The sequence below is a fragment of the Bufo gargarizans genome, chromosome 7 (assembly GCF_014858855.1).
Source record: "Bufo gargarizans isolate SCDJY-AF-19 chromosome 7, ASM1485885v1, whole genome shotgun sequence".
NCBI lineage: Eukaryota > Metazoa > Chordata > Amphibia > Anura > Bufonidae > Bufo > Bufo gargarizans.
The window spans coordinates 145,158,872-145,184,081 of NC_058086.1; the positions used below are offsets into that span (position 1 = coordinate 145,158,872).

Genomic DNA, 25,210 nt, shown 5'->3' on the forward strand with positions numbered 1-25,210 from the left:
CTGAAGACAAGGTCTACAACAGGGACTCATACTGAAACATTTTACACTGTAGAGAACATAGTAATGAAAATGAGGACAAATATCTTCTGAGGTGTTATTATAGACTTCTGCAAATGATCGCATGTTGCTTTGAGATGGTATATTCAACCTTTCTGCTACAACTCTATTCTGAGCATGGAAGTCTTGGATGTGGGAGCGTCTCATTGAGCTTGATAGTCATTTGAGAAATCTGGGTGAGTTACACTTACGAGTATATGATTGAACTTGCAATGGATAAATAATAGGTAATAACTAAATAGAGTAAGTACTGGTTCAATATGATAACAATCTTCTCTAATATCACTTAAAGAGGAGCTTTCACCTCTCCAGACATGGCTGTTGTAGTAACTACTTGCATTCCCCATGTAATAACAATTCTGGAGCATCTATTGTTATGGCTCTATGATATACCGGTCCCCTACTAGGAATGTTTGAATGAATTGTCAGCAGCTTGCTGTAGAGATACAGATGGGTGTTACCAGTTGAGGGTGTGTCCCTGTGCAGTCTCACACTAGAAGCACTGATCAGACAGAGTTAGACACACCCATTACTGGTAACACCCAGCAGTACCTTTACTGCAGACGGCTGGCAATTTATTTGTAAACTTCTAACAGAAATAATACAGGAATGGCACACCACAGAACCATAAGAATGGATGCTCCAGAATTTTTATTATATTGGGAATGCAAGTAGTTACTAAAACAGACATGTCAGGAGAGATGACAGGTCCTAGTTAAAAAAAAAAGCACTCCAGGAATATTTTTTTGTTAAATGGGTTGTCTGGGTTCAGAGCTGAACCTGGACATACCCTTATTTTCACCCAGGCAACCCCCCTGAGGCTAGCATCGTAGCATTTCATGCTCTGATGCGTTCCCTTGCCCTGCGCTGGATCGCAGGGCTTCTGCCCAGCAGTGTGTTCGGTGTCGTCACCGGCTCTGATGGGTGGGTTCTGTGTGTGTTTTATACTGAGGACAACTGCTACCAAGTGGAAAGCTTCATGTAATTTACTGCAATCACCAAAATCCTGCACCAGCCTAATTTCTTTTACAGTCCATAAGTGTTTTATAGACTTATTCCCAGCATCTAAAGCACCTGCAACATGCATTTTGCTAGAATTGCACATTTTTCTTTAAAAAAAACCTGCTGCAATGTTGCTTCCCTTTATAATTGTGCAGTTCAGCACATTTCACTGCATTATTACCAGTATGTTCATAAAAGGAGCGTATAATTGCGCCCAGGGGTGTACACAGACCCCAAAAAGTTTTGTCATGGATGAACCACTGACCATCTGGTCACGGATTTCCTCATGGACACAGATGTGTGAATAAGGCTTAATCTTGCACGTGGAGAGACACTAATGCGTGCCATTTGCTGATGCTAGACAGGATATGTGCAAAGACAACCATGCGACGCTCAGCAAGTATTGTGCATGGATCATTCTGATTTGATACTTGCTGGGTGTTGCAAATGTCCTGCCTGGCGACAGCGTGCGTCGCTGTCTCTCCATGTCTGATCATAACCTATAATGACCATTTAATATACTTTTAAGGCTACAATCACACGACCGTATGTATTTTTCAATCCAGATGTATTCACTTCAATTGGTCCCCAAGGCAGGCAGGGATATGTCCTGAGTCACATTACAGTGATCTATATAAATGGCACATGTATAAAAATAGTTATATAATAAATTATGTTTGGACAGCTGCTAGGAAAATGCTATTTACTGCTAACTTGCTGGCCACACTGATCAGTGAGAAATAGCACAGAGCTGAATATATACAAGTGCTCCTCAATACATTTATTTCAGTAATTCCCAATTCAAAAAGTGAAATATATATTCCATAGGTTTATTACACACAGAGTGATCTATTTCTTTTAATAATGATGATTATGACTTACAGCTAATGAAAACCCAAAAGTCAGTATCTCAGAAAATTAAATTATATAATACCAATAAAAAAATGATTTTTAATATATTTACAGTACATGCACTTAATACTTGGTCGGGGCTCCTTTTGCATGAATTACTGCATCAATGCGGCATGGCATGGTGGAGGTCAGTCTGTGGCACTACTGAGGTGTTATGGAAGCCTAGGCTGCTTTGATAGTTGCCTTCAGCTCATCTGCATTGTTGGGTCTTGTGCCTCTCATCTTCTCCTTTACAGTACCCCATAAATTGAATTTAGGTCAGGCGAGTTTTATGGGCAATCAAGCACGTGGTTATTAAACCAGGTACCTATACTTTTGGCAGTGTGGGCAGGTGCCAAGTCCTGCTGGAAAATGAAATCAACATCTCCATAAAGCTTGTCAGCAAAGGGAAGCATGAAGTGCTCTAAAATATCCTGGTAGACGGCTGTTCTGACTTTGGACTTCATGTAACAGTGAACTAAGGGCTCTTTCACACCTGCGTTCTTTTCTTCCGGCATAGAGTTCCGTCGTCGGGGCTCTATGCCGGAAGAATCCTGATCAGGATTATCCCCATGCATTCTGAATGGAGTGAAATCCGTTCAGGATGCATCAGGATGTCTTCAGTTCTGGAACGGAACGTTTTTTGGCCGGAGAAAATACCGCAGCATGCTGCGCTTTTTGCTCCGGCCAAAAATCCTGAAGACTTGCCGCAAGGCCGGATCCAGATTTAATGCCCATTGAAAGGCATTGATCCGGATCCGGCCTTAAGCTAAACGTCGTTTCGGCGCATTTCCGGATACAACGTTTCCTGGCAGCCATGGTAAAGTGTAGTGGGGAGCGGGGGAGCAGCATACTTACCATCCGTGCGGCTCCCGGGGCGCTTCAGAGTGACGTCAGGGTGCCCCAGGCGCATGGATAACGTGATCGCATGGCACGTCATCCATGCGCATGGGGCGCTCTGACGTCATTCTGGAGCGCCCCGGGAGCTGTGCAGACTGTAAGTATGCCGCTCCCCCGCTCCCCGCTCCTACTATGGCAACCAGGACTTTAATAGCTTTCTGGCTGCCATAGTAACACTGAAAGCATTTTAAAGACGGATCCGTCTTCAAATGCTTTCAGTACACTTGCGTTTTTCCGGATCCGGCGTGTACCTCCGGCAAGTGGAGTACACGCCGGATCCGGACAACGCAAGTGTGAAAGAGGCCTAACACCAGCAGATGACTTGGCTCCCCAAGCCATCACTGACTGTGGGAAATTCACTCTGGGCCTCAAGCAACTTGGACTGTGTGTCTTTCCACTCTTTCTCTAGATCCTAGGATCTTGGTTTCAAAATGAAATGAAAAACGTTACTTTCATCTGAAAACAAAACTTTGGACTACTGAGAAACAGTCTAGTCATTTTTCTCCTTAGACCAGGTAAGACACTTCTGACGACGTCTCTGATACATCTATGTGTGGTGGCTCTGGAAGCACTGACTACATCTGCAGCCCAAGCAATCCTTTTAAGGCTGTGGTTATCCCTGTTGATTGTGCACCTTTTTCTACCACGTTTTCCTTCCATTTAACTTTCCATTAATATGCTTGAATACGGCACTGTGTGAACAGCCAGCTTCTTTAGCAATGACCCTTTGTGGCTTACCCTCCTTGTGGAGGGTGTTAATAACTGTCTTCAGGACTTCAGTCCTGCAGTCTTCCCCATGATGAACCAGACTGAGGCACCATTTAACCCCTTCCCGACACATGACTTACTATTACGATATGGAAGCAACTGCATTCCCGCAATTTGACGTAATAGTACGTCATGGTGATCGGGCGGGCACCAGAGCGGTGCACGCGAGATCATTGCAGAGGCCTGGCAGTTCCTGGTAGCCGGGCCCCTGCTATATCCGCCGGCATCGCTGTAAAAGCCGATACCGGCGGATTAACCCCTTCTATGCTGCGGTCCGCGCTGACCGTGACATAGAAGGGATTTGTGTCAGGTGCTGTGGCGGGGACTCGATGTGTCAGAAAGCAGCCCAATGCCGCGCAGAGGCTGCCCAATGCCTTGCACGGCATTGGGACCTGCCTTCTACGGGAGCCGAGGAGATGCAGCCTCAGGCTCCGCCTCCTAGGCAACCTGTTAGTGTATTACACAGAGTCATACACTAACAGGCAATGCATTATAATACAGACGTATTGTAATGCATTGCAGAGGGGGTCAGACCCCCAAAAGTGAACATCAGAAATAAAGTAAAGAAAAATACAGTAAGTAAAAAAAATTGTGTTTTAATAAAATTAATAAAGTAATAAAATTAATAAAGTAAAAAAAGAAAAAAAAACGCCCCTTTCCCCTTATTTTATAATAAAAAAACAGAACCCCCCCACCAATATTAGGTATCGTTGCGTCTGTAATGACCGGCTCTGGCTCTATAAATATATATCACATGATCTACCCAGTCTGATAAACACCATACATATTTTTTTTAAACGGTGTAAAAAAAAGCCATTTTTGTCACCTTACATCGCAAAAAGTGCAACACCAAGCGATCAAAAAAGCATATACCCCCCAAAATAGTATCAATAAAACCGTCACCTCATCCTACAAAAACTGAGCGTCTACCTAAGACAATCGCCCCAAAAAATAAAAAAAAACTATAGATCTCAGAACATGGAGACACTAAAACTTAATTTTTAAAGTGAACTAAATAAATAAAAATTATACATATTAGGTATCACCATGTTCGTAACAACCAGCTCTATAAAAATATCACATGATCTAACCCCTCAGATGAACACTGTAAAAAAAATAAAAACTGTGAAAAAAAGCAATTTTTGTCACCTTACATCACAAAAATTGCAACACCAAGCGATCAAAAAAGCATATACCCCCCAAAATAGTATCAATCAAACCGTCACCTCATCCCACAAAAAATGAGTCCTTAACTAAGACAATTAGTAAAAAAATAAAAAAGCTATGGCTCTCAGACTATGAATACACTAAAATATCATTATTTCGGTTTCAAAAATGCTATTGTGTAAAACTTAAATAAATAAGAAAAAGTAGACATATTAGGTATTGCCACGTCCGTAATGATCTGCTCTATGAAAAAGTCACATTAACTAATCCCTCAGGTAAATTCTGTAAAAATAAATAAATAAAAACTGCGCCAAAACATATGTACCCCAAAATAGTACCAATAAAACTGGCACCTTATCCCGTAGTTTCCAAAATGTGGTCACTTTTTTTAGTTTCTACTATAAGGGTGCATCAGGGGGCTTCAAATGGGACATGGCATCTAAGAAACCAGTTCAGCTAAATCTGCCTTCCAAAAACCATATGGCGTTCCTTTCCTACTGCACCCTGCTATGTGGCCATACAGCAGTTTACAACTACATGTGGGTTGTTTCTGTAAACTGCAGAATCAGGGTAATAAATATTGAGTTTTGTTTGGCTGCTAACCCTTGCTTTGCTACTGGAAAATGGATTAAAATGTAAAATCTGCCCAAAAAGTGAAATTCTGAAATTTCATCTCCATTTTTCATGAATTCTTGTGGAACATCTAAACGGTTAAAAAAGTTTGTAAAATCAGTTTTGTATACCTTGAGGGGTGTAGTTTTTAAAACGGGGTCATTTTTGGGTGGTTTCTATTTCGACTTGAACTGGTCCTTAAAAAGTGGGTTTTGGAAATTTTCCAAGAAATTTTAAGATTTGCTTCCAAACTTCTAAGCCTTCTAACGTCCCCAAAAAATAAAATGTAATTTTCAAAATGATCCAAACATGAAGTAGACATATGGGAAATGTAAAGTAATAACTATTATATGAGGTATCACTATCTATTATAAAAGTGGAGAAATAGAAATGTGGAAATTCTGGAATTTTTCAAACTTTTGGTAAATTTGGGATTTTTTCACAAATAAAGGTGAAATATATTGACTCAAATTTATGACTATCATGAAGTACAATGTGTCACGAGAAAACAATCTCAGAATGGCTTGGATAAGTAAAAGTGTTCCAAAGCTATTACCACATAAAGCGACACATGTCAGATTTGCAAAAAAAAGGCATTGGGCAGAAGACCAAAAAACTGGCCCGGGGTAGAAGGGGTTAAAGACTTAGGAAACCTTTGCAGATGATTTGTATTGATTGGCTGATTAGGGTGTGACACAATGAATTACTGAAATAAATGAACTTCTCAATTATATTCTAATTTATTGAGATGCACCTGTATTTAGGGTGTATAGTAATGCCCTTACAGAGCTAAGCTGCAGTGTAAAGCAGGACAAACAATGTGTCTGTACATCAGTGCATGAAACTGACACAGAGACACTTACTGTACCTGAGTGCACAGAGCAGGGCATGAGGGGTTTACTTCACACCCAAAACACATATTACTGACAGCACAGCCGCTTCTCACCTAAAGTCATCGTTTCAGCAGAAGTCACTCTCGTCATTCTCTACACTTGCAAGTTGTTTGCAGAGGGATGAAACCCAGACACTCGTGGCACAGGACACTAAAACTTCTCTGCTGGGTGCTAGGCAAGCCAATCAGCAGCAGACTCTGCTAGCACCGCTAATGCTGATTGCCCAGCCCAGCGCCCAGCAGCGAGACAAAATAGAGCACTACTCGGGACTCCAGCGGGTGCAGCGCTAGCCACTGATGATGTGCTAAGTAAAGGGGGGCCCCAAGGACAGGACAGAGGAAACAGGGAGCTGGAAAGCATAGCCTGAGCCCTGGATAGGGACTCAAGACAGGAGCAATAATTAAGTGTAATTAGGAGGCGGGGCCTTTTGTCCAAGAATGGACCACCTTCCTCTAGGGGCCCCATAGCAGCCGCATGGCCTGCCTCTGTAGGAGGTACACCGCTGACTGTACCTCCTAAAAAAAAATAAAAAAAAAATGTACAATCTGTATAAGGCCCCATTCACACAACCATATCCGTTTTGCGGTCTGCAAATCACGGATCTGCGAAAAATTTGGATGTGGTCCGTGTTACATACACATTTTTGGTTGACTTCAATGGGTCAGTGGTCCAGAGATAGTTTCTGTCAATACAAAACTTTCCCCTATCTACAGAATATCTGGGACCACCACTGATCATGAGAACTGGATCCTGTGTCCCCTTATGAATGAAGTGGTAGGTTGAGTGTGCACATAGCTACTCTGTCCACTCTCTATGGGACTGCTGGAGATAGCCGAGTACAATGCTCAGCTATTTCCAGAAGTCCCATAGACACTGAATGAAGCAGAAGGGAACATGGTTGACCTACCATTCCATTTCTTTGGGGACACAGGATCCCCATTCTCATGATCATGGGGGACCCATCAGTCTCCACCGATCAGATACTTATCCCCTATCCTGTAGGTAGGGGATAAAAAAATAAGCTGAGCTGTAAAACCAAGAAAGGACATTACTATCTGATCAGCAAGGGTCCGAGACCCTGCACCCCCATCCGGTTGACTATAAAGATTCATAAAGAGGCTCAGACACACCGCTACTTAATATACACTGACATCTTTATTAACTGCAAGGTATCAAATATACAGTAGATGTCCTCATTAGAAGTCAGGGTGGAGGTGATTAATGATAATTTTATTCGGTTCAGGGAAGCGTGCAAATGGTACTTTAAGTTGCGTCCACACTCATCTGGGGACGAGAGCCAGAGAGTGGGTATGATTATTTCGTTGCTTAAAGGGGACGCCCAGTCTTGGTCTTTTTCTCTGCTGACCGGATCACAGTCTCTCCGATCAGTAGATGCATTTTTCGGAGCTTTAGGTCTCTATGATGACCCGGACCGAACCTCCGCTTTCGGTGGAGATCTATTGTTCCGAATTTAGGAGATACTGAGTGGAACGATCCGGCTCTCCGTAGCCAGTTTTGTCAGGGATTATCTTAGAGGCTGAAGAACGCTTTGGCCTTTCATGAGAATCCTGAGTCTATGGAAGCCCTTATGTCTTTGGCTGTACGTATTGATAGACGCCAGAGAGAGAGATCTAAGGGCCCACTCTCAGGACGTACTATTACATAACGTACCGTATTCCTTTGACTTTGGGTGAAGAGACTTCTGAACTTATACAGTACCTGGGGATGAACCCATGCAATTAGGGGGAGCGACTCCGGGATCTGCTTGCAAAAGTAGGAGTCGCAAGCAGGGAGTATGTTTTTTCTTCAGTCAAAGGGGACATTTTGTCAATATACTGTATGTCCAAGCATTCAGTGGCAAAAAGAGAAACAAAAAGGGGTGTCTAAATCCCATCTGACTATCGGAGGTGTGAGTGAGGAGTCAGAGAATGTGCATATGTCCTTTGCTGGTAATACCCCATTTCTCCTGACTGCCGAGGTGGCGCTAGAGTAAAAAACTGTGGGAATTTATTTATCAACAGCGGGGCCGGGGTAAACCTGATTGATGCTCAGTTTGTCTGCATGCACAGGTTATCACCAAGTATTTTAAAAAAAAGACATTCCTGTATTTGCTATTGATTCTGCCCCTCTTACTCAGATGTGCTTGTCGCCAGTTTTGCATGATATCAGATTAAGAGTGGGTGACTTTCATCAAGAAGTTATCTCATGTTTTGTCTTGGAAGGTCTCCCTGCACCTATGGTTCTGGGTTTACTGTGGCTTGCCAAGCATAATCCAACTATCGATTGGCAAGCTAGGCAGATTCTGGATTGGGGGGACTATTGCATTGATAATTGTCTCAATACATCCTTTTCTGTGGTTACTACTAAGGCTGTACCCTCTTTTATATCCGAGTTTGCCGATGTGTTTTCTGAGAGTGGATGTCAGGATTCACCTTCCCATCGGGAATATGATTGCCCTGTCAATCTTATTCCCAGGGCTAAATTGCCTAAATCTAGGTTGTATAATATTTCTGAACCTGAAAGGCAGTCAATGAGAGAATATATTACCGAGAGTTTGAAGAAAGGGTACATAAGACCTTCCAAGTCTCCAGTGGCTGCAGGGTTCTTTTTATGTAAAAAAAAAGAAGAAAACCTGGAGGTCTTTGGCCATGTCTGGATTTTTGTGACCTCAATCAGATTACTATCCGTAATCCTTACCCTCTTTCTTTGATTCCCAATTTGTTTAACCAGATTGATGATGCCAAGGTGTTCTCCAAATTGGATTTAAGGGGGGCATATAATCTGGTTAGGATTAGTGTTGAGCAAACTTGTGCTTTAAATTTGGCGTCTAAAGTTCGGGTTATCAAAGTATCCCATTATGGTCTGTGGTATGGGGATACTTTGATAACCTGAACCCAAACTTTAGACGCCAAACTTAAAACACAAGTTCGCTCAACACTAGTTAGGATCAAGGAAGGGGATGAATGGAAGACTGCTTTTAATACTCCTGAGGGGCACTTTGAGAACCTGGTCACGCCTTTCGGGTTGACCAATGCCCCGGCGGTCTTCCAACATTTTGTGAATGACATATTTCATCACCTGGTGTGGAGGTTTGCGATCGTGTATTTGGATGACATGCTTATTAATTCTCCTGACATGGAAACGCATCAGAATCATGTGAGACAGGTGTTACAGATTCTAAGGGATAATAGATTGTTCTCAAAATTAGAGAAGTGTGTTTTTGCGGTACAAGAGGTGCAGTTCTTGGACTACCTGCTGTCATCTTCGGGTTTGAGCATAGATCCTGAGAAAGTCCGTGCTGTATTGGACTGAGATCGACCCGAAAATCTGAAGGCTCTTATGCGGTTTTTAGGATTCATCAACTATTACCGAAAATGCATTAAGAATTATTTGACAATAGTAAAACCCTTAACGGACATGACTAAGGCTACTTTTACACTGGTGTTTTGGTTTCCGTTTGTGAGATCCGTTCAGGGATCTCACAAGTGGTCCAAAACGGATCAGTTTTGCCCTTAATGCATTCTGAATGTAAAAGGATCCGATCAGAATCCATCAGTTTGGCTCTGTTCCGTCTCCATTCCGCTTTGGTGTCCATCTGACGAACCTGAGCCAAACGGATCTGTCCTGACACACAATGTAAGTCAATGGGGATGGATCCATTTTCACTGACACGATATGGCACGATAGAAAACGGATCCTTCCCCTATTGACTTTCAATGGTGTTCAAGACGGATCCATTTTGGCTTTGTTACAGATAATACAAACGGATCCGTTCTGAACGGATGCATGCGGTTGTATTATCTGAACGGATGCGTTTGTGCAGATCCATGACGGATCCGCACCAAACGCGACTGTGAAAGTAGCCTAAGAAAGGGACGGATGTCTCTGTATGGTCTGATTCGGTGTTGCAAGCCTTTTCTGCCTCTCTTCTGCTCCCATATTGGTGCAGCAAGAAGCGTCACAACCGTTTATTGTGGAAGTGGACACATCCAAGGTGGGGGTAGGAGCAGTTTTGTCACAGGGTCCATCACCTGGTAAATGGCGACCATGTGCATTTTTCTCGAAAAAACTATCCCCGGCTGAGAAAAGTTATGATGTGGGTAACAGAGAGCTGCTGGACATTAAATTGGCTTTTGAGGAATGGCTTATTGGTTGGAAGGGGCGATTCATCCGATCACAGTATTCACTGATCACAAAAATCTGGCTTATCTGGAGTTGGCAAAACGACTTAAAGGGGTTCTGCACTTTCATTTAACTGATGATCTATCCTCTGGATAGATCATCAGCTTCTGATCGGCGGGGGTCCGACACCCGGGACCCCCGCCGATCAGCTGTTTGAGAAGGCAGCGGCGCTCCAGCAGCGCCGCTGCCTTCTCACTGTTTACCGCCGGGCTGCCCGCCCTATTCAAGTGAACAGAGCTTAGCCGCGCCCACTCTAGTTGATACAAGTCGTGACGTCAGTGGGCGGGCGGCCCGGCGGTAAACAGTGAGAAGGCAGAGGCGCTGCTAGAGCGCCGCTGCCTTCTCAAACAGCTGATCGGCGGGGGTCCCGGGTGTCGGACCCCCGCCGATCAGAAGCTGATGATCTATCCAGAGGATAGATCATCAGTTAAATGAAAGTGCAGAACCCCTTCAAGCCTTGTCACGTAGTTTCCCTGGAGGTGGCGATTTTGAAAACCCCAGTCCCATACTGTCTAAAGGGGTGGTAATATCCGCCCTCTACCCTGAGGTGAAGGTGTTAGAGGCTCAGGGAGACGTACCAGACTCGTGTCCCTCTGGGAAACTATTTGTGCCACCGAAATTGCATCACAAGGTATTGGAGGAACATCATTGTACGGTTCTTACAGGACATCCTGGGGGTAGGTCCACTGCCAACCTCATATCTCGTAGATTCTGGTGGCCAGGGTGGCGTAAGTGTTTGAAGGACTATGTGTCAACCTGTACTACCTGTGTATGTGCCAAGGTGACACATGCTCAACCTTCTGGATCTTTGCTTCCGACAGATGTGCCTTTGAAATATTAATTTAGAGGGCTCTGCTATTGGACATTTCTGGGCAAGTTTTCTACTATAAATATGCAAAATCTCCAAGTAAAGTATGTTAGAAAAATGTTCCCTATCACTGCCCCTACATATTAGAAAAAAATATATATGACAATTACAATTTTATATATTTTTAGAGCCCACATTAAATGCTGGTTATGATTTTACACCAGAATATTGAGTTATAGACATATCACTTATTATTTGTAACGCCCCCGAGTGGCATTACCACTCCTACACCCTGCTTCTATCTGTGTCTGCTAACATTATTGTCTTCTATGCATTCTGTTTTAGGTTCACCACAATGTGCATTCCTAATAATGTTTGTAGCTGTTTATTTCATGTAATGTACCTGGTTCACCAGTAGGTGGCAGCAAGCATGGCAGAGCTACAGTTAGAGAGAATGGAACCTTTCTTTCCATTTTAACGCTCTCTCTAAGGAAGGGAAGCGACTAGTTAGTTAGAAGTCAGTCCTAGCTTACCCCAAGCTAGGTGAAGGTGTGCAGGGCCACGTCTCTTTGGGACATACCCAAGCCCAAACCAAGCCAGCCAGAGCACCCGAAGCTCAGCTGCACATGGAGGCCAAAGCTTAGAGCCTCAGAAGCCAGAAAGTTCCCTGGATTAAGCTAGAATCAGACTACAAAGAGAGAAGTTGCAGCATCCTGCAGAAGCAAAGATTCTATTTAAGTCTGTTAGTACAGCAGTGCCAGAGAGCAACAGATGTAGCAGAGATGAGTTTGCCTGCCAGTTTTAATGCTAAAGCCTGCTGGAACCAAGACAAAGTTTGAAGACTGTTTCTGATGAGCGCTTATTCAAGTAAAGCTGCTGTCGTACTTTTATTCCATCCGCTTCTCTGCATCTTTGCCGCTGGAACTCCGGCCTGCCCCCATTATAGTCAATGGGGCCAGAGCAGTAGTCCGGGGGCACGCATGCACTAGCGGCAGCACGGATCTGACAGGCTGTTCACCCGCCGGAACAGTTCCTTGCCGTTAGTGTGAAACTAGCCTAAGTAGTTACTAGATACAGATGTCAGGAGAGATGACAGGTCTTTTATTAAAATGTTTCTGTCTTCCATAGGTACCTGAACAAGAACGATCCTTGTCCTTAAGCTGGAACATGACAGCTGTGGTTTGCTTAGGGTCAATTTCTAATATCAAAGCTTTGTGGGAGAGTAGAATCCATAAACACCAGGAGGAGCTGAAAGCAGAGAGAAGCCGAAGAGGAAAAGCTTCTGTGGGAGAGTAAGTAGGACACCACACCATACCGGAATATGCATATTTAATGGTGTATGTGACTACTGAGGTGGTCCTATTAGTGATTGACAGCTCTCTCTATATACACAGTCATAGAAGGAAGCCTATCAATCACTGATAGGACCTCCTTCTTGACTTCAAAGTCCAGAATGAGCAGGGATTTAAAGGGATTATCTCATGACTAATTTAAAAAATGGAAATCAGACATCATATAAAAGATGACAATCTCTTTCTAACAAAGCTAGGACCAGCCCTGTACAGTACATGGATCCAGAGGTCTCCCCATTCATTGCTCTGCTGTATTTATATCAAGCTGACAGCTCAAGGGGAGTGTCTTTTCTGCTGCAGCTCAGGGGGCGTGTCTCAGCTCTCCCTATCACAGCTCAGGAAGCAGTTGAAGGATGAAACTGAGCATGTGTGACCATCTCAGTGAGCCGGACAAAAAAAGAAAAGAAAAACAAACAGCAGATGGCTGATACATTTTATTGAATAACTCAGTGGCTATGCTAAATTTTTAATTACATGCAATTACAGAAGTATTCAGATCCAGGTGCCGGTTTGAAAACTGTAGAATATTTTTCATGGGACAATCCCTTTAAATGAATAAATTATAAGTTTTACTGAATCTTTCCCAGAAAACTAGATTTCCTTTAATATATCTTTATATCAGACAGAGCTCTGATTTTCCAATAAGAAGCTCAAAACCTTCTGCAAGCTGTAATCACCACTAAAAGGAGTTTCCTGTATGCAGTGTTATGATGAAGCTCAATGTACACTGCCTGTCCAAAAAAAAAAAGTCGCCACCTGGATTTAACTAAGCAAATAGTTATGAGCCTCCTATTGGATAATTACTGCATGGGCGATTATCTTTTAGCTGGCAACAAGTTATTTAACCCCAACTTGTGCAATGAGTTGCTTCTCATTTCTCAAACAACCATGTCGAAAGACACATCTGGTGGTCATGGAAGAGTCTGTTTGAGAAGGGTCAAATCATTGGCATGCATCAAGCAGAGAAAACATCTAAGGAGATTGCAGAAACTACAAAAATTGGGTTAAGAGCTGTCCAACGCATTATTATAAACTGGAAGGATAGTGGGGACCCATCGTATTCGAGGAAGAATGTGGCGGGAAAAAAATCCTGAATAATCGTGATCGGTGATCACTTAAACGTTTGGTGAAATCAAATCAAAGAAAAACAACAGTAGAACCCAGGGCTATGTTTAATAGTGAAAGTAAGAGCATTTCCACACGCACAATGCGAAGGGAACTCAAGGGATTGGGATTGAACAGCTGTGTAGCCGTAAGAAAACCACTAATCAGTGAGGCAAACCAGAAAAAAAGGCTTTCATTTGCTAGGAAGCATAAAGATTGGACTCTGGAGCAATGGAAGAAGGTCATTCGGTCTGATGAGTCCAGATTTACCCTGTTCCAGAGTGATGGGCGCATCAGGGTAAGAAGAGAGGCAGATGAAGTGATGCACCCATCATGTCTAGTGCCTACTGTACAAGCCTGTGGGGGCAATGCTATGATCGGGGGTTGCTGAAGTTGGTCAGGTCTAGGTTCAGCAACAGTATGTGCTCCAAGAATGAGGTCAGCTGACTACCTGAACATACTGAATGACCAGGTTATTCCATCAATGGATTTTTTCTTCCCTGATGGCAGGGGCATATTCCAAGATGATAATGCCAGGATTCATTGGGCTCAAATTGTGAAAGAGTGGTTCAGGGAGCATAAGGCATCATTTTCACACATGGATTGGCCACCAGAGTCCAGACCTTAACCCCATTGAGAATCTTTGGGATGTGCTGGAGAAGGCTTTGCGCAGCAGTCAGACTCTACCATCATCAATGCAAGATCTTGGTGAAAAATTAATGCAACACTGGATGGAAATAAATCTTGTGACAATGCAGAATGTGTGCCGTAATCAAAGCTAAAGGCTTTTGGTGAACCTGTTTAGACCAAATGATATTCAAGGTTGGAAATTCACTTGAGTGACGTCCGAGTTCGCAGCATCGCTGACGAAATCCCACGCCTGCGCCGTCCCACTCACTGCGCCTGCGTCGAATACAGAAGTGGACGGTGCAGGTGCGGGATTTCGTCAGCGATGCTGCGAACTCTGACGTCACTCAAGAGGAGCGGGACGGGCTAGACGGAGGACCTGGGTGGGATAAATGGTCAGTAGATGGAGCCTCTAGGTGCTGAATCAGCACCTACATAGCACCTAGAGGCTCATTAGCATATTTTAAAAGTGTGTTTTTTTGGAGAACGGCCGCAGGGACAAATGTATAAAGAACACTGTTATGTAGTGCTGACATTAATTAGCACATCGCTAATGTCAGTCAGCTACATAACAGAATTTCTGATGGTAGAAACCCTTTAAGGTGGTAATAGTATTGTACACGTGTATGTGCTACGCAAATGGTTTAGAATATGTGTGCTCTAATGTAATATGTGTCATACTTTGGTGGAACAGGATCTCGAATGTATGGGAAAGTCGGATCCAGTTATCTAAGCTGAAAGAAAAAGTTTACAATGAAGACGGAAGATTAATCCTAAGGATAGAAAAGGAGGAGTGGAAGGTAATTTCTAGGCCTTTTTTGGAGCTTTCATAATAATACTTGTTTGAATGAGATCATAATTATTATTATTTTTCTATTATTTTTTGTCACAAGTAGGAATTTAAAGTGGTATTCCGACTTCACACTATTGATATTATATTGGTGGGGTTCTGACTCCCCCTGCAGTAGTGAAGGGTAATTACAGCTTCATCCCATACAAGTGAACGGGAGAAAGCTGTAATCACCCTATACCACCGCTACTGTGTAGACAGCATTCAGATAAACATTGAAGAGGCTGTGGTGCGTGCACAAACACAAGGCCTCTTCAAACAGCTAAGGGACCGGCTACACAGCGATATGAAAGTCACGCGACATTTCATGTAATGAATTTCAATGGTGTCACTATGGGACATGGTAAATGCCACGACAGTCGCAAAAAATCCATCCAAATTGGATTTTTCTGAGATTGTCTCGTTGCAACATGTCTCATGTCGCATTGCCACACCATTGAAACACATTATATCAAATGTTGCACGACTTTCCTGTTGAGTGACGCCATGTAGCCTTACGCTTTTGTGTTGTGAGACTTGATGTTGCTTGACATGTCATCATGTAGCCGGACCCTAATTGGCGGGGATTCTGGGAGTTGAAGACCACTGTACAACTACACTCACCTAAAGAATTATTAGGAACACCTGTTCTATTTCTCATTAATGCGATTATCTAGTCAACCAATCACATGGCAGTTGCGTCAATGCATTTAGGGTTGTGGTCCTGGTCAAGACAATCTCCTGAACTCCAAACTGAATGTCAGAATGGGAAAGAAAGGTGATTTAAGCAATTTTGAGCGTGGCATGGTTGTTGGTGCCAGACGGGCCGGTCTGAGTATTTCACAATCTGCTCAGTTACTGGGATTTTCACGCACAACCATTTCTAGGGTTTACAAAGAATGGTGTGAAATGGGAAAAACATCCAGTATGCGGCAGTCCTGTGGGCGAAAATGCCTTGTTGATGCTAGAGGTCAGAGGAGAATGGGCCGACTGATTCAAGTTGATAGAAGAGCAACGTTGACTGAAATAACCACTCGTTACAACCGAGGTATGCAGCAAAGCATTTGTGAAGCCACAACACGCACAACCTTGAAGCGCATGGGCTACAACAGCAGAAGACCCCACCGGGTACCACAAATAGGAAAAAGAGAGGGTACAATTTGCACGAGCTCACCAAAATTGGACTGTTGAAGACTGGAAAGATGTTGCCTGGTCTGATGAGTCTCGATTTCTGTTGAGACATTCAAATGGTAGAGTCCGAATTCGGCGTAAACGGAATGAGAACATGTATCCATCATGCCTTGTTACCACTGTGCAGGCTGGTGGTGGTGGTGGAATGGTGTGGGGGATGTTTTCTGGGCACACTTTAGGCCCCTTAGTGCCAATTGGCCATCGTTTAAATGCCACAGGCTACCTGAGCATTGTTTCTGACCATGTCCATCCCTTCATGACCACCATGTACCCATCCTCTGATGGCTACTTTCAGCAGGATAATGCACCATGTCACAAAGCTCGAATCATTTCAAATTGGTTTCTTGAACATGACAATGAGTTCACTGTACTAAAATGGCCCCAACAGTCACCAGATCTCAACCCAATAGAGCATCTTTGGGATGTGGTGGAACGGGAGCTTCGTGCCCTGGATGTGCATCCCTCAAATCTCCATCAACTGCAAGATGCTATCCTATCAATATGGGCCAACATGTCTAAAGAATGCTATCAGCACCTTGTTGAATCAATGCCACGTAGAATTAAGGCAGTTCTGAAGGCAAAAGGGGGTCCAACACCGTATTAGTATGGTGTTTCTAATAATTTTTTAGGTGAGTGTATAGCTGCAGTGCATGTTCCGTGAGCATCATGGGATATATGGTTTTCAGTATATTGCCGAAATCTTTAACATGCCCGCTCAGGAAAGTCACGCAGCAACACAACAGTGTGAGACGGTAATTGGGATACTGGTAAACAAATTTTGCAAAAATATTGCATAGTCTGCATCTGTTAACCTTGTACAGCAGATACATGACCCTTTTAAGGGTACAGCCACACGGTCAGATTTCTACATGCAGCTTTGGAAGCCAAATTTAGGAGTGGATCATGAAAGGAGATAAACTATACAGGACATATAGGACTTCTCATTGAATTCAGTCCTGGTTTTGGCTTTCAAAACTGCATGCAGAAGCCATACCCTTAGAGGCTTATTCGTAACTCACACATCTATGGCATGTATACATCATAGATGTGTAATAGCTGAGAGTCCTAATTTCATGATCTGCACCCTTGTGGAGAATGGGGGTCCCTGACTCCTATCTTGTCTGGTGAGGTGGCTTTTGGTCATGGCATTCAGGGAGAGAAGCAGTGGAGTGGTGGCTCTCTCCAGTCACTTCTATGGGAGCGTTCCTATATTCTCTAGTGGTGAGGCATATATTTGAGGCATCTAGTGGCTGTATCATTCTCACTGCTGATCTCTAACTTTTCAAATAGAGAATTCTCTTGTTATCCAATCTACTTTTACTTACAAACGCCCTTGTAGGGCTCATGCTCACGAACGTAAGGGCTCCGTGCCCATATTGCAGACCGCAAAATGTCTTATCTTTGGCAGAGCAGAGGCACAGAACGGAAGCCTGCGGAAACACTATGAGGCACTTCTGTGGGCTTTCAGGTCCATGCCTCTGCACTGCAAGATAAGCATGTCCTATATTTTGCCATATCTTGTGGATCACGAATCCATTCAAGACAATGGGTCTGCATCCCCAGCATGGAGTGCACACAGCCTGTGCCCATGCGTTGCAGACCGGCAGCACAGGCATGGATCCCTTTACGTTCGTGGGCATGAGCTCTTAGATTGATGCTTCCACCACAGCTACCACCACTTGGTAAGAATAACTGTACCATCTTCTCTCCTTGTTGCAGACTCTTCCAGCATGTCTGGTGAAGTTACCACAACTTCAAGAATGGCAATTACACCGCACAGGTCTCACCACTATTCCCACATTCATTGCCAACTTTAATAACCTGTTGGTCCTGGACTTATCTCGAAATGTAATAAATAAAATCCCTCCGGAGATTGGTGAGTTACTATACAGTTAAGGGCTCATGCACACAAAGGTATTTTATTTCCGTGTCCATTCTTTTTTTTTTGCGGACCGTATGAGGAACCATTAGGCCTCATGCACACGACCGTTGTTCTGGTCAGCATCCGAGCCGCAGTTTTTGCGGCTCGGGTGCGGACCCATTCACTTCAATGGGGCCTCAAAAGATGCGGACAGCACTCCGTGTGCTGTCCGCATCCGTTGCTCCGTTACGTAGCCCCGCAAAAAAAAATATAACATGTCCTTTTCTTGTCCATTTTGTGGACAAGAATAGGCATTTCTACAATGGGCCGTCTGTTCCGTTCTGCAAATTGCGGAAGGCACATGGGCGGCTTCCGTGTTTTGCGGATCGCAAAAAAACGGAACGGCCGTGTGCATGAGGCCTTAATTTCAATGTGTCCACAAAAAATACGGAAGTTACTCTATGTGCATTCCGTTTCTGTATCTCCGTTCTGCAAAAAAATAGAACATGTCCTATTATTGTCCGCATTACGGACAAAGATAATACTGTTCTATTAGGGGCCAGGTGTTCCGTTCCGCAAAATACGGAATGTACACGAACGTCATCCGTGTTTTTTGTGGATGTTTTTTGCGGACCGCAAAATATATTATGGTCGTGTGCATGAGCCCTAAAGGGAACCTATTAGCACCTGTATGCTGTCTTCATAGAGGTCAGCACAGTCTGTCACTCCTGCGATGGCATTTAGTACTTTTAGGCTAGGTTCACACAGAGTATTTTGGACAAGGAAAAAACCTGATGAGAATCTGCATCAGGTTTTTATTCCTGATTTTTTTTTCTTAATGTGTTTTTTTGTTAAACATGATTTTGGGTGTGGTTTTGGCAAGGATTTTCATCCCTGGCCATTTTCAATTTTGTCCGCAGTGCGGTTTTTAAAACCACAAGCTGAAAAAAACAGCGCTGTATGGATTAACATGCAGATTCCCTGTGGAACAGACATATGCATGCAGACAGCACACAGTGTGGTGTCCGTATTTCTTGTGGACCCATTGGTTCATATCCAATCCGCAAAAAAAATGCAGATTGGATGTGGAGCAAAAATACAATTGTGTAAACTGGGCCTTATTGTGAGATTTTGATGCAGAATTCATGCAGATTTTGAGCTGCCACCTGGTTGCGTGGATTCACATGTGGAAAAACCACAGCGTAGTACAGTACCAGCAAAGTGTATAAGAGTAGACAAATCTCATGTACACTTTGCGGATTGTTTCCATGTGGAATTCCAATGAAACGTAAGATCTGTTGCAAAACACATCTAATTTGCAATTAGACATTGTGGATTTTGCTGCAGATATGTTGCAGAAACGCACATAAATCCTCAGGGAAATGAGTGCGGATCTTATGTGTGATCAACCGCATTGTGTGTAGATGGTCTTAGAGTACTGACCAGCCTACAGGTCCCCACGTCAAGCGTTAGCACTGATATTAGTCCAATATTGCAATCTGCGCTCACCCTCCCCTGCACCTAGACGATGTGTTGTGCGTAGGACAGAAAACTGTCCTCATCATCCGGAGGCAGGGAGGCTGAGGGCCGCGAGCGGCATAGGACTCATCGACACGTGTATCACGGTGTAGCAGGGCAACCATAGACATGAATGGGGTCACAGCCTGACTTGCACGTTGACCATGAAGCAAGAGCTTCAAAAAAATCCATCAGGGTTGGATTTTTTGTGAACCTGAGATTGCGGTCATGGCAAATGAGGTTGCCTTACTACACTGTGATATATGGGCACGACCAAGATTACCTTGTAGTCCTAACCTTAGAGTATGCCACCATTATTCCTTGAACAACTAAGATCAAGCCCAAGTTGCCTTGGTTATTTAAGGAATAGATCTACTTTAGGCAGCCGTATATGGAGATGTGCATTACATGTAATTAAATTGTGTCTGGTTTCCAGGTAGGCTGACTATGCTCCGTGAACTTCTCCTCAGTTATAATCGAATAGCAGAGGTCCCTGCGGAAATAAGTGGCTGTGAGAATCTAGAAAGATTGGAACTTGCGGTGAACAAAGATATTTCAGAGCTCCCAGCTCAGGTGAGAGAACAAGAAACCCTCGCTGTTCTGCCATCATACTGTGTGTTATAACCATACAATAATCCGCTGTCTAGCAGTGTGATATGGCAGCACAGTTCCTGTAGGACCTCAATGTGAGAAGTCTCGTCCCTTCTCCAGCTCAGGAAACTGACCCATCTGACACATCTGGACCTGAACATGAACCAGTTTTCGACCCTCCCGAAGGCGGTCTTAGAGCTCCCTGCACTGGAGTGGCTGGACATGGGTAGCAATAAATTAAAGACCCTTCCCCAAGACATAGACAAGTGAGTACAGCCAGCTAAGTCCTAGTTATAGCCCTCTTTGTGAAATGATGGCTCATGGTGGTTGTCTCAATACAGAATGCAGTGTTTGCACACCTTGTGGCTTCAACGGAATGAAATCTCAGAGCTGCCAGATTCAATCAGAAGCCTACAGGGTCTCAACACACTTGTCCTAAGCAATAATCGGATGAGAGGGATCCCAGCTTGTCTGCAGAGCTTGCCAAATCTTAGGTAAGGGCACAGAGAAGTGCCATAATATTGTACCAGTTAACATTGTTATATTCTCTTTCAGGAAACGGTAAGGTAAAACCCTATGGAAGCTCTTTAACCCCTTAAAGACCAGGCCTATTTTCATTTTTGCATAACTTAAGCCATAACTTTTTTAATTTTCCGTTCACATAGCCATATGAAGACAAGATGCATTTTTTTAATGCCACCATTTAATTTACCATGTCTTGTACTGGAAAACGGGAAAAAATTCTTTGTAGGGTAAAATTGAAAAAAGCTTGATTTTTGTACTTACCGTAAAATCTGTTTCTCTTCCGTTCATTGGGGGACACAGGCCTTGACCATGGGTATAGCTGTTGCCGCTAGGAAGCGGACACTAAGCACATAAAGTGTAGGCTCCTCCCTCTTCAGCTACACTCTTCCTACAGGGACTAAGCTAATCAGTTAGTGCAAAAGCAGTAGGAGAAAAACTATGTACAAACCCAGAACCACACAGGTCTGAAAGGCCCATAAACAAAAGAATGGGTGGGAACGGTGTCCCCAAAGAATGGAAAAGAAACAGATTTTACGGTAAGTACAAAAATCTGTTTTTCTGATCCGTATCATTGGGGGACACAGGCTTGACCATGGGACGTTACAGAGCAGTCCCCAAGGGTGGGCAAAACAAGCAACCCTCCTATCAATCAGAGAGCCACCGTCTGCAAAACTCTACGCCCCAGAAAAGTGTCAGATGACACAAAGGTGTGCACTCTGTAAAACTTGGAAAAAGTATGCAGAGACAATCAGGTTGCCGTCTTGCATACCTGAAGGGCCAAAGCCCCGTGATGCACCGCCCAAGAGGCCCCCACTGCCCGAGCATGAGGTGCCCGGTTCTTAACGCGGTACGCTTCCACAATGGCCAAACGAATCTATCGGGAAATGGAAGACTTTGACGCCGCCAGCCCTCGTCTCAGCCCCTTTGGAATCACGAACAGGGAATCCGTCCGCTGGGAAGATGACGTCTGGGACAGATAGACTCGAACGGCTCGTACCAAATCCAGAGTGTGGAGCGACTGCTCCTGAGGATGAGACTGGTCTGGACAAAATGAGGGGAGAATAATCTCCTCATTCAGATGGAATGCCGACACCACCTTCAGCAGGAAGGACTGCACAGGGCGAAGGACCACCTTATCCTGATGGAGGATCAGGAAAGGCGACCAACATGAAAGAGCCGCGAGTTCAGACACCCTACGATGGACGTAATTGCCACCAAAAACGCCACCTTGTAAGATAGGAAGCGAAGAGACACCTGCTGCTAAGGTTCAAACTGAGAAAACTGGTGAGAGTTGAGTACTAGATTAAGATCCCAAGGATCCAACGGAGGACGGAAAGGAGGGAGCAGCATGCGCCACCCCCTGCAGAAAAGTCCGAACCGCCGAAAGTGAAGCCAAATTCTGCTGAAAAAGAATGGAGAGAGACGATACTTGCCCATTGAGGGAGCTGAGAGCCAGCCCCAAGTCCATGCCCGACTGCAGGAAAGCCAAGAGTCGCGGCAAAGAGAACCGCCATCGAGGGAGCAGCAGAAAGACGAACACTGCAGCAGAGACCTCCTGAAGGGCCCCATCATCGTAGGGACCAGGAACTTGGGGAGGGGAGGGAATTGAAAGGGAGAGCACTTTTATAATCTGTCCGACGTCTTCTGCCTCACTGGCTCCAGCCTGATCACCACGTGCAACCCCCTTGGGGAGGACTGTCTGAGACTCCCGCTAGAAAAAAAAAAGGAAAAAACAATGATGATGAGCCCCCAAGGTGGCGGAGACGCCACCAGGCGGAGCAAGGGGACCGCCATGTCAGGGACCCTGTGGCCCACACTAGTACTAGCAGCTCTGGGGCTTGTACTAGTTTTCCGGCCCACCAGTTAAAGAGGACCTTTCACCGATTATTACACTGTGAACTAAGTATACAGACATGTAGAGCGGCGCCTGGGGATCTCACTGCACTTACTATTATCCCCGGGCGCCGCTCCGTTCTCCTGCTATGCCCTCTGGTATCTCTGCTCACTAAGTTATAGTAGGCGGAGTCTGCTCTTGTTCTGCTGTAGTGCTGGCCTATCGCATTGCAGAGCTCACAGCCTGGGAGAAAAGAACTTCCCAGGCTGTGAGCTCTGCGCTGCGATTGGCCAGCGCTAGAGCAGAACAAGGGCAGACTCCGCCTACCATAACTTAGTGACTGAAATATCTGCCTACTATAACTTAGTGAGCGGAGATACCGGAGGGCATAGCAGGAGAACGGAGCGGCGCCCGGGGATAATAGTAAGTGCAGTGAGATCCCCGGGCGCCGCTCTCCATGTCTGTATACTTAGTTCACATTGTAATAATCGGTGAAAGGTCCTCTTTAAGTCCATCGGAGGTCCCTACCGGTGAACTTGCATGGTATGCCCCAGAGTATTTTGAGCCTGCGATTCCTGATTTTGTTGGCCAACCAGGAATCCAGATTCCCACAGTGGGCTTCACTGAATATGACTATTTTTGTCTTTTTTTCAGTGACCACTTTGTAAATCTGATGGTGGAGCAAACAAACCTGTACGCCCAACAGTTCATTGCTCAACACCCGGGCTCCTTTTTGGCTAGGGCCGGTGGCTGGACTCCAGTCAGTGCAGCCGAGATGAGGACGTTTTGGGGCCTCGTGCTGCACATGGGCCTAGTAAAAAAAAAACTGTGTCAGGCATTACTGGAGTGGGGACGTCCTCTACCAGACCCCACTTTACAATACGGCCATGACACGCTCCCGTTTTGAGGCCATTTGGAAATGCCTGCATTATGCAGATAATGCAGCATGTCCCCACCCAAGGGGATCCTGCCTATGATCGCCTGTACAAAATCAGGCCGGTTATCGATCACTTTGGGGCCACATTTTTGGAAGCTTATGTACCTGGAAGGGAGGTCGCGGTTGACGAGTCTCTCATTGCTTTCAAGCGGAGACTCATTTTCTGCCAGTATGTTCCCTTTAAGCGGGCGAGGTATGACGTGAAGCTGTACAAACTTTGTGAGAGTACCTCAGGGTACACTTACAAGTTTCGTGTGTACGAGGGGCGAGAGTCCTTTATTGATCCCCCAGAATGTCCCCCCACTCTGGGTGTTAGCTGGAAACTTGTGTGGGATCTTATGCACCCACTGCTAGATAAGGGTTACCACCTTTACGTAGATAATTTTTATACTAGTATCCCCTTGTTCCAGTCCCTCACCGCCAGATCCATGTCCGCTTGTGGGACCGTGCAGAAAAATTAACCCTGCCTCCCTACCCACCCCCTCCAGGTACCTATCCCCAGGGGTGGGACCCGTGTCCTTACCAGTGGAAACCTGTTGCTGGTCAGATATAAGGATAAGAGGGATGTCCTTGTACTGTACACAATTCATGGTAACGGCATCACCCCTGTCCCTGTGCAAGGTACCACGGCAATGGTCCTCAAGCCCGATTGTGTCGTCAACTACAATCGGTATATGGGAGAAGTTGATCTCTCTGATCAAGTCCTCAAGCCATATAATGCCATGCGCAAAACCCAGGCATGGTACAAAAAAGTTGCAGTCTACTTGGTACAGGTTGCCTTGTACAACGCTTTTGTACTATCCCGAAGCACTGGCAACACAGGTACATTCCTTCAGTTCTATGAGGCAGTCCTCGAGGCCCTAATCTTTTCTGGCCGGGAAAGAGCAGGCCGGAGTACCTCGGGAACTGGAGGCGCCCGGATCGTCCCTGGCCAACACTTTCCAGGTGTGGTTCCCCCATACTGGAAAGAAGGGACGGACCCCAAAAAAGTGCAGAGTGTGTCACAGGAGGGGGATACGGAAGGACACCACCAATCAGTGTGACACATGCCCAGATCATCCGGGCCTCTGCATTATTGGTTGGTTTTCATCTCCATTTGCCATTAACTCTTGTGGAACACCTAAAGGGTTAACGTTTGTAAAATCAGTTTTGAATACCTTGAGGGCGTAGTTTCTAGAATGGGGTCATTTTTGGGTGGTTTCTATTATGTAAGCATCACAAAGTGACTTCAGAACTGAACTGGTCCTTAAAAAGTGGGTTTTTGAACATTTCAGAAAAATTTCTAGATTTGCTTCTAAGCCTTGTAACGTCCCCCCCCAAAAAAAAAATAAAAAAAAAAATAATGTCATTCCCAAAACATGAAGTAGACATATGGGGAATGTAAAGTAATAACTATTTTTGGAGGTATTACTATGTATTATAGAAGTAGAGAAATTGAAACTTGGAAATTTGCTAATTTTTCATTTTTTTTTGTAAATTTGTTTTTTTTTTAATAAATAAAAATTCTTATTTTTTTACTCCATTTTACTACTGTCATGAAGTAAAACATGTGACGAAAAAA

At 44.5% G+C, this 25,210-nt stretch overlaps 1 protein-coding gene across 1 annotated transcript in view; it reads left to right on the forward strand.

Annotated features, from left to right (window-relative positions):
- LRRC39 (leucine rich repeat containing 39) overlaps nucleotides 1-25,210 on the forward strand; it is a 27,749-nt gene continuing 2,539 nt past the window's right edge. Inside the window, exons 1-7 of the mRNA XM_044301813.1 lie at nucleotides 1-233; nucleotides 12,409-12,572; nucleotides 15,058-15,163; nucleotides 18,103-18,259; nucleotides 20,199-20,335; nucleotides 20,474-20,619; nucleotides 20,695-20,847. Coding sequence (XP_044157748.1) covers nucleotides 12,448-12,572; nucleotides 15,058-15,163; nucleotides 18,103-18,259; nucleotides 20,199-20,335; nucleotides 20,474-20,619; nucleotides 20,695-20,847 — 824 coding nt within the window. The 5' untranslated portion in view covers nucleotides 1-233; nucleotides 12,409-12,447. The remainder of the gene's footprint in view (nucleotides 234-12,408; nucleotides 12,573-15,057; nucleotides 15,164-18,102; nucleotides 18,260-20,198; nucleotides 20,336-20,473; nucleotides 20,620-20,694; nucleotides 20,848-25,210) is intronic.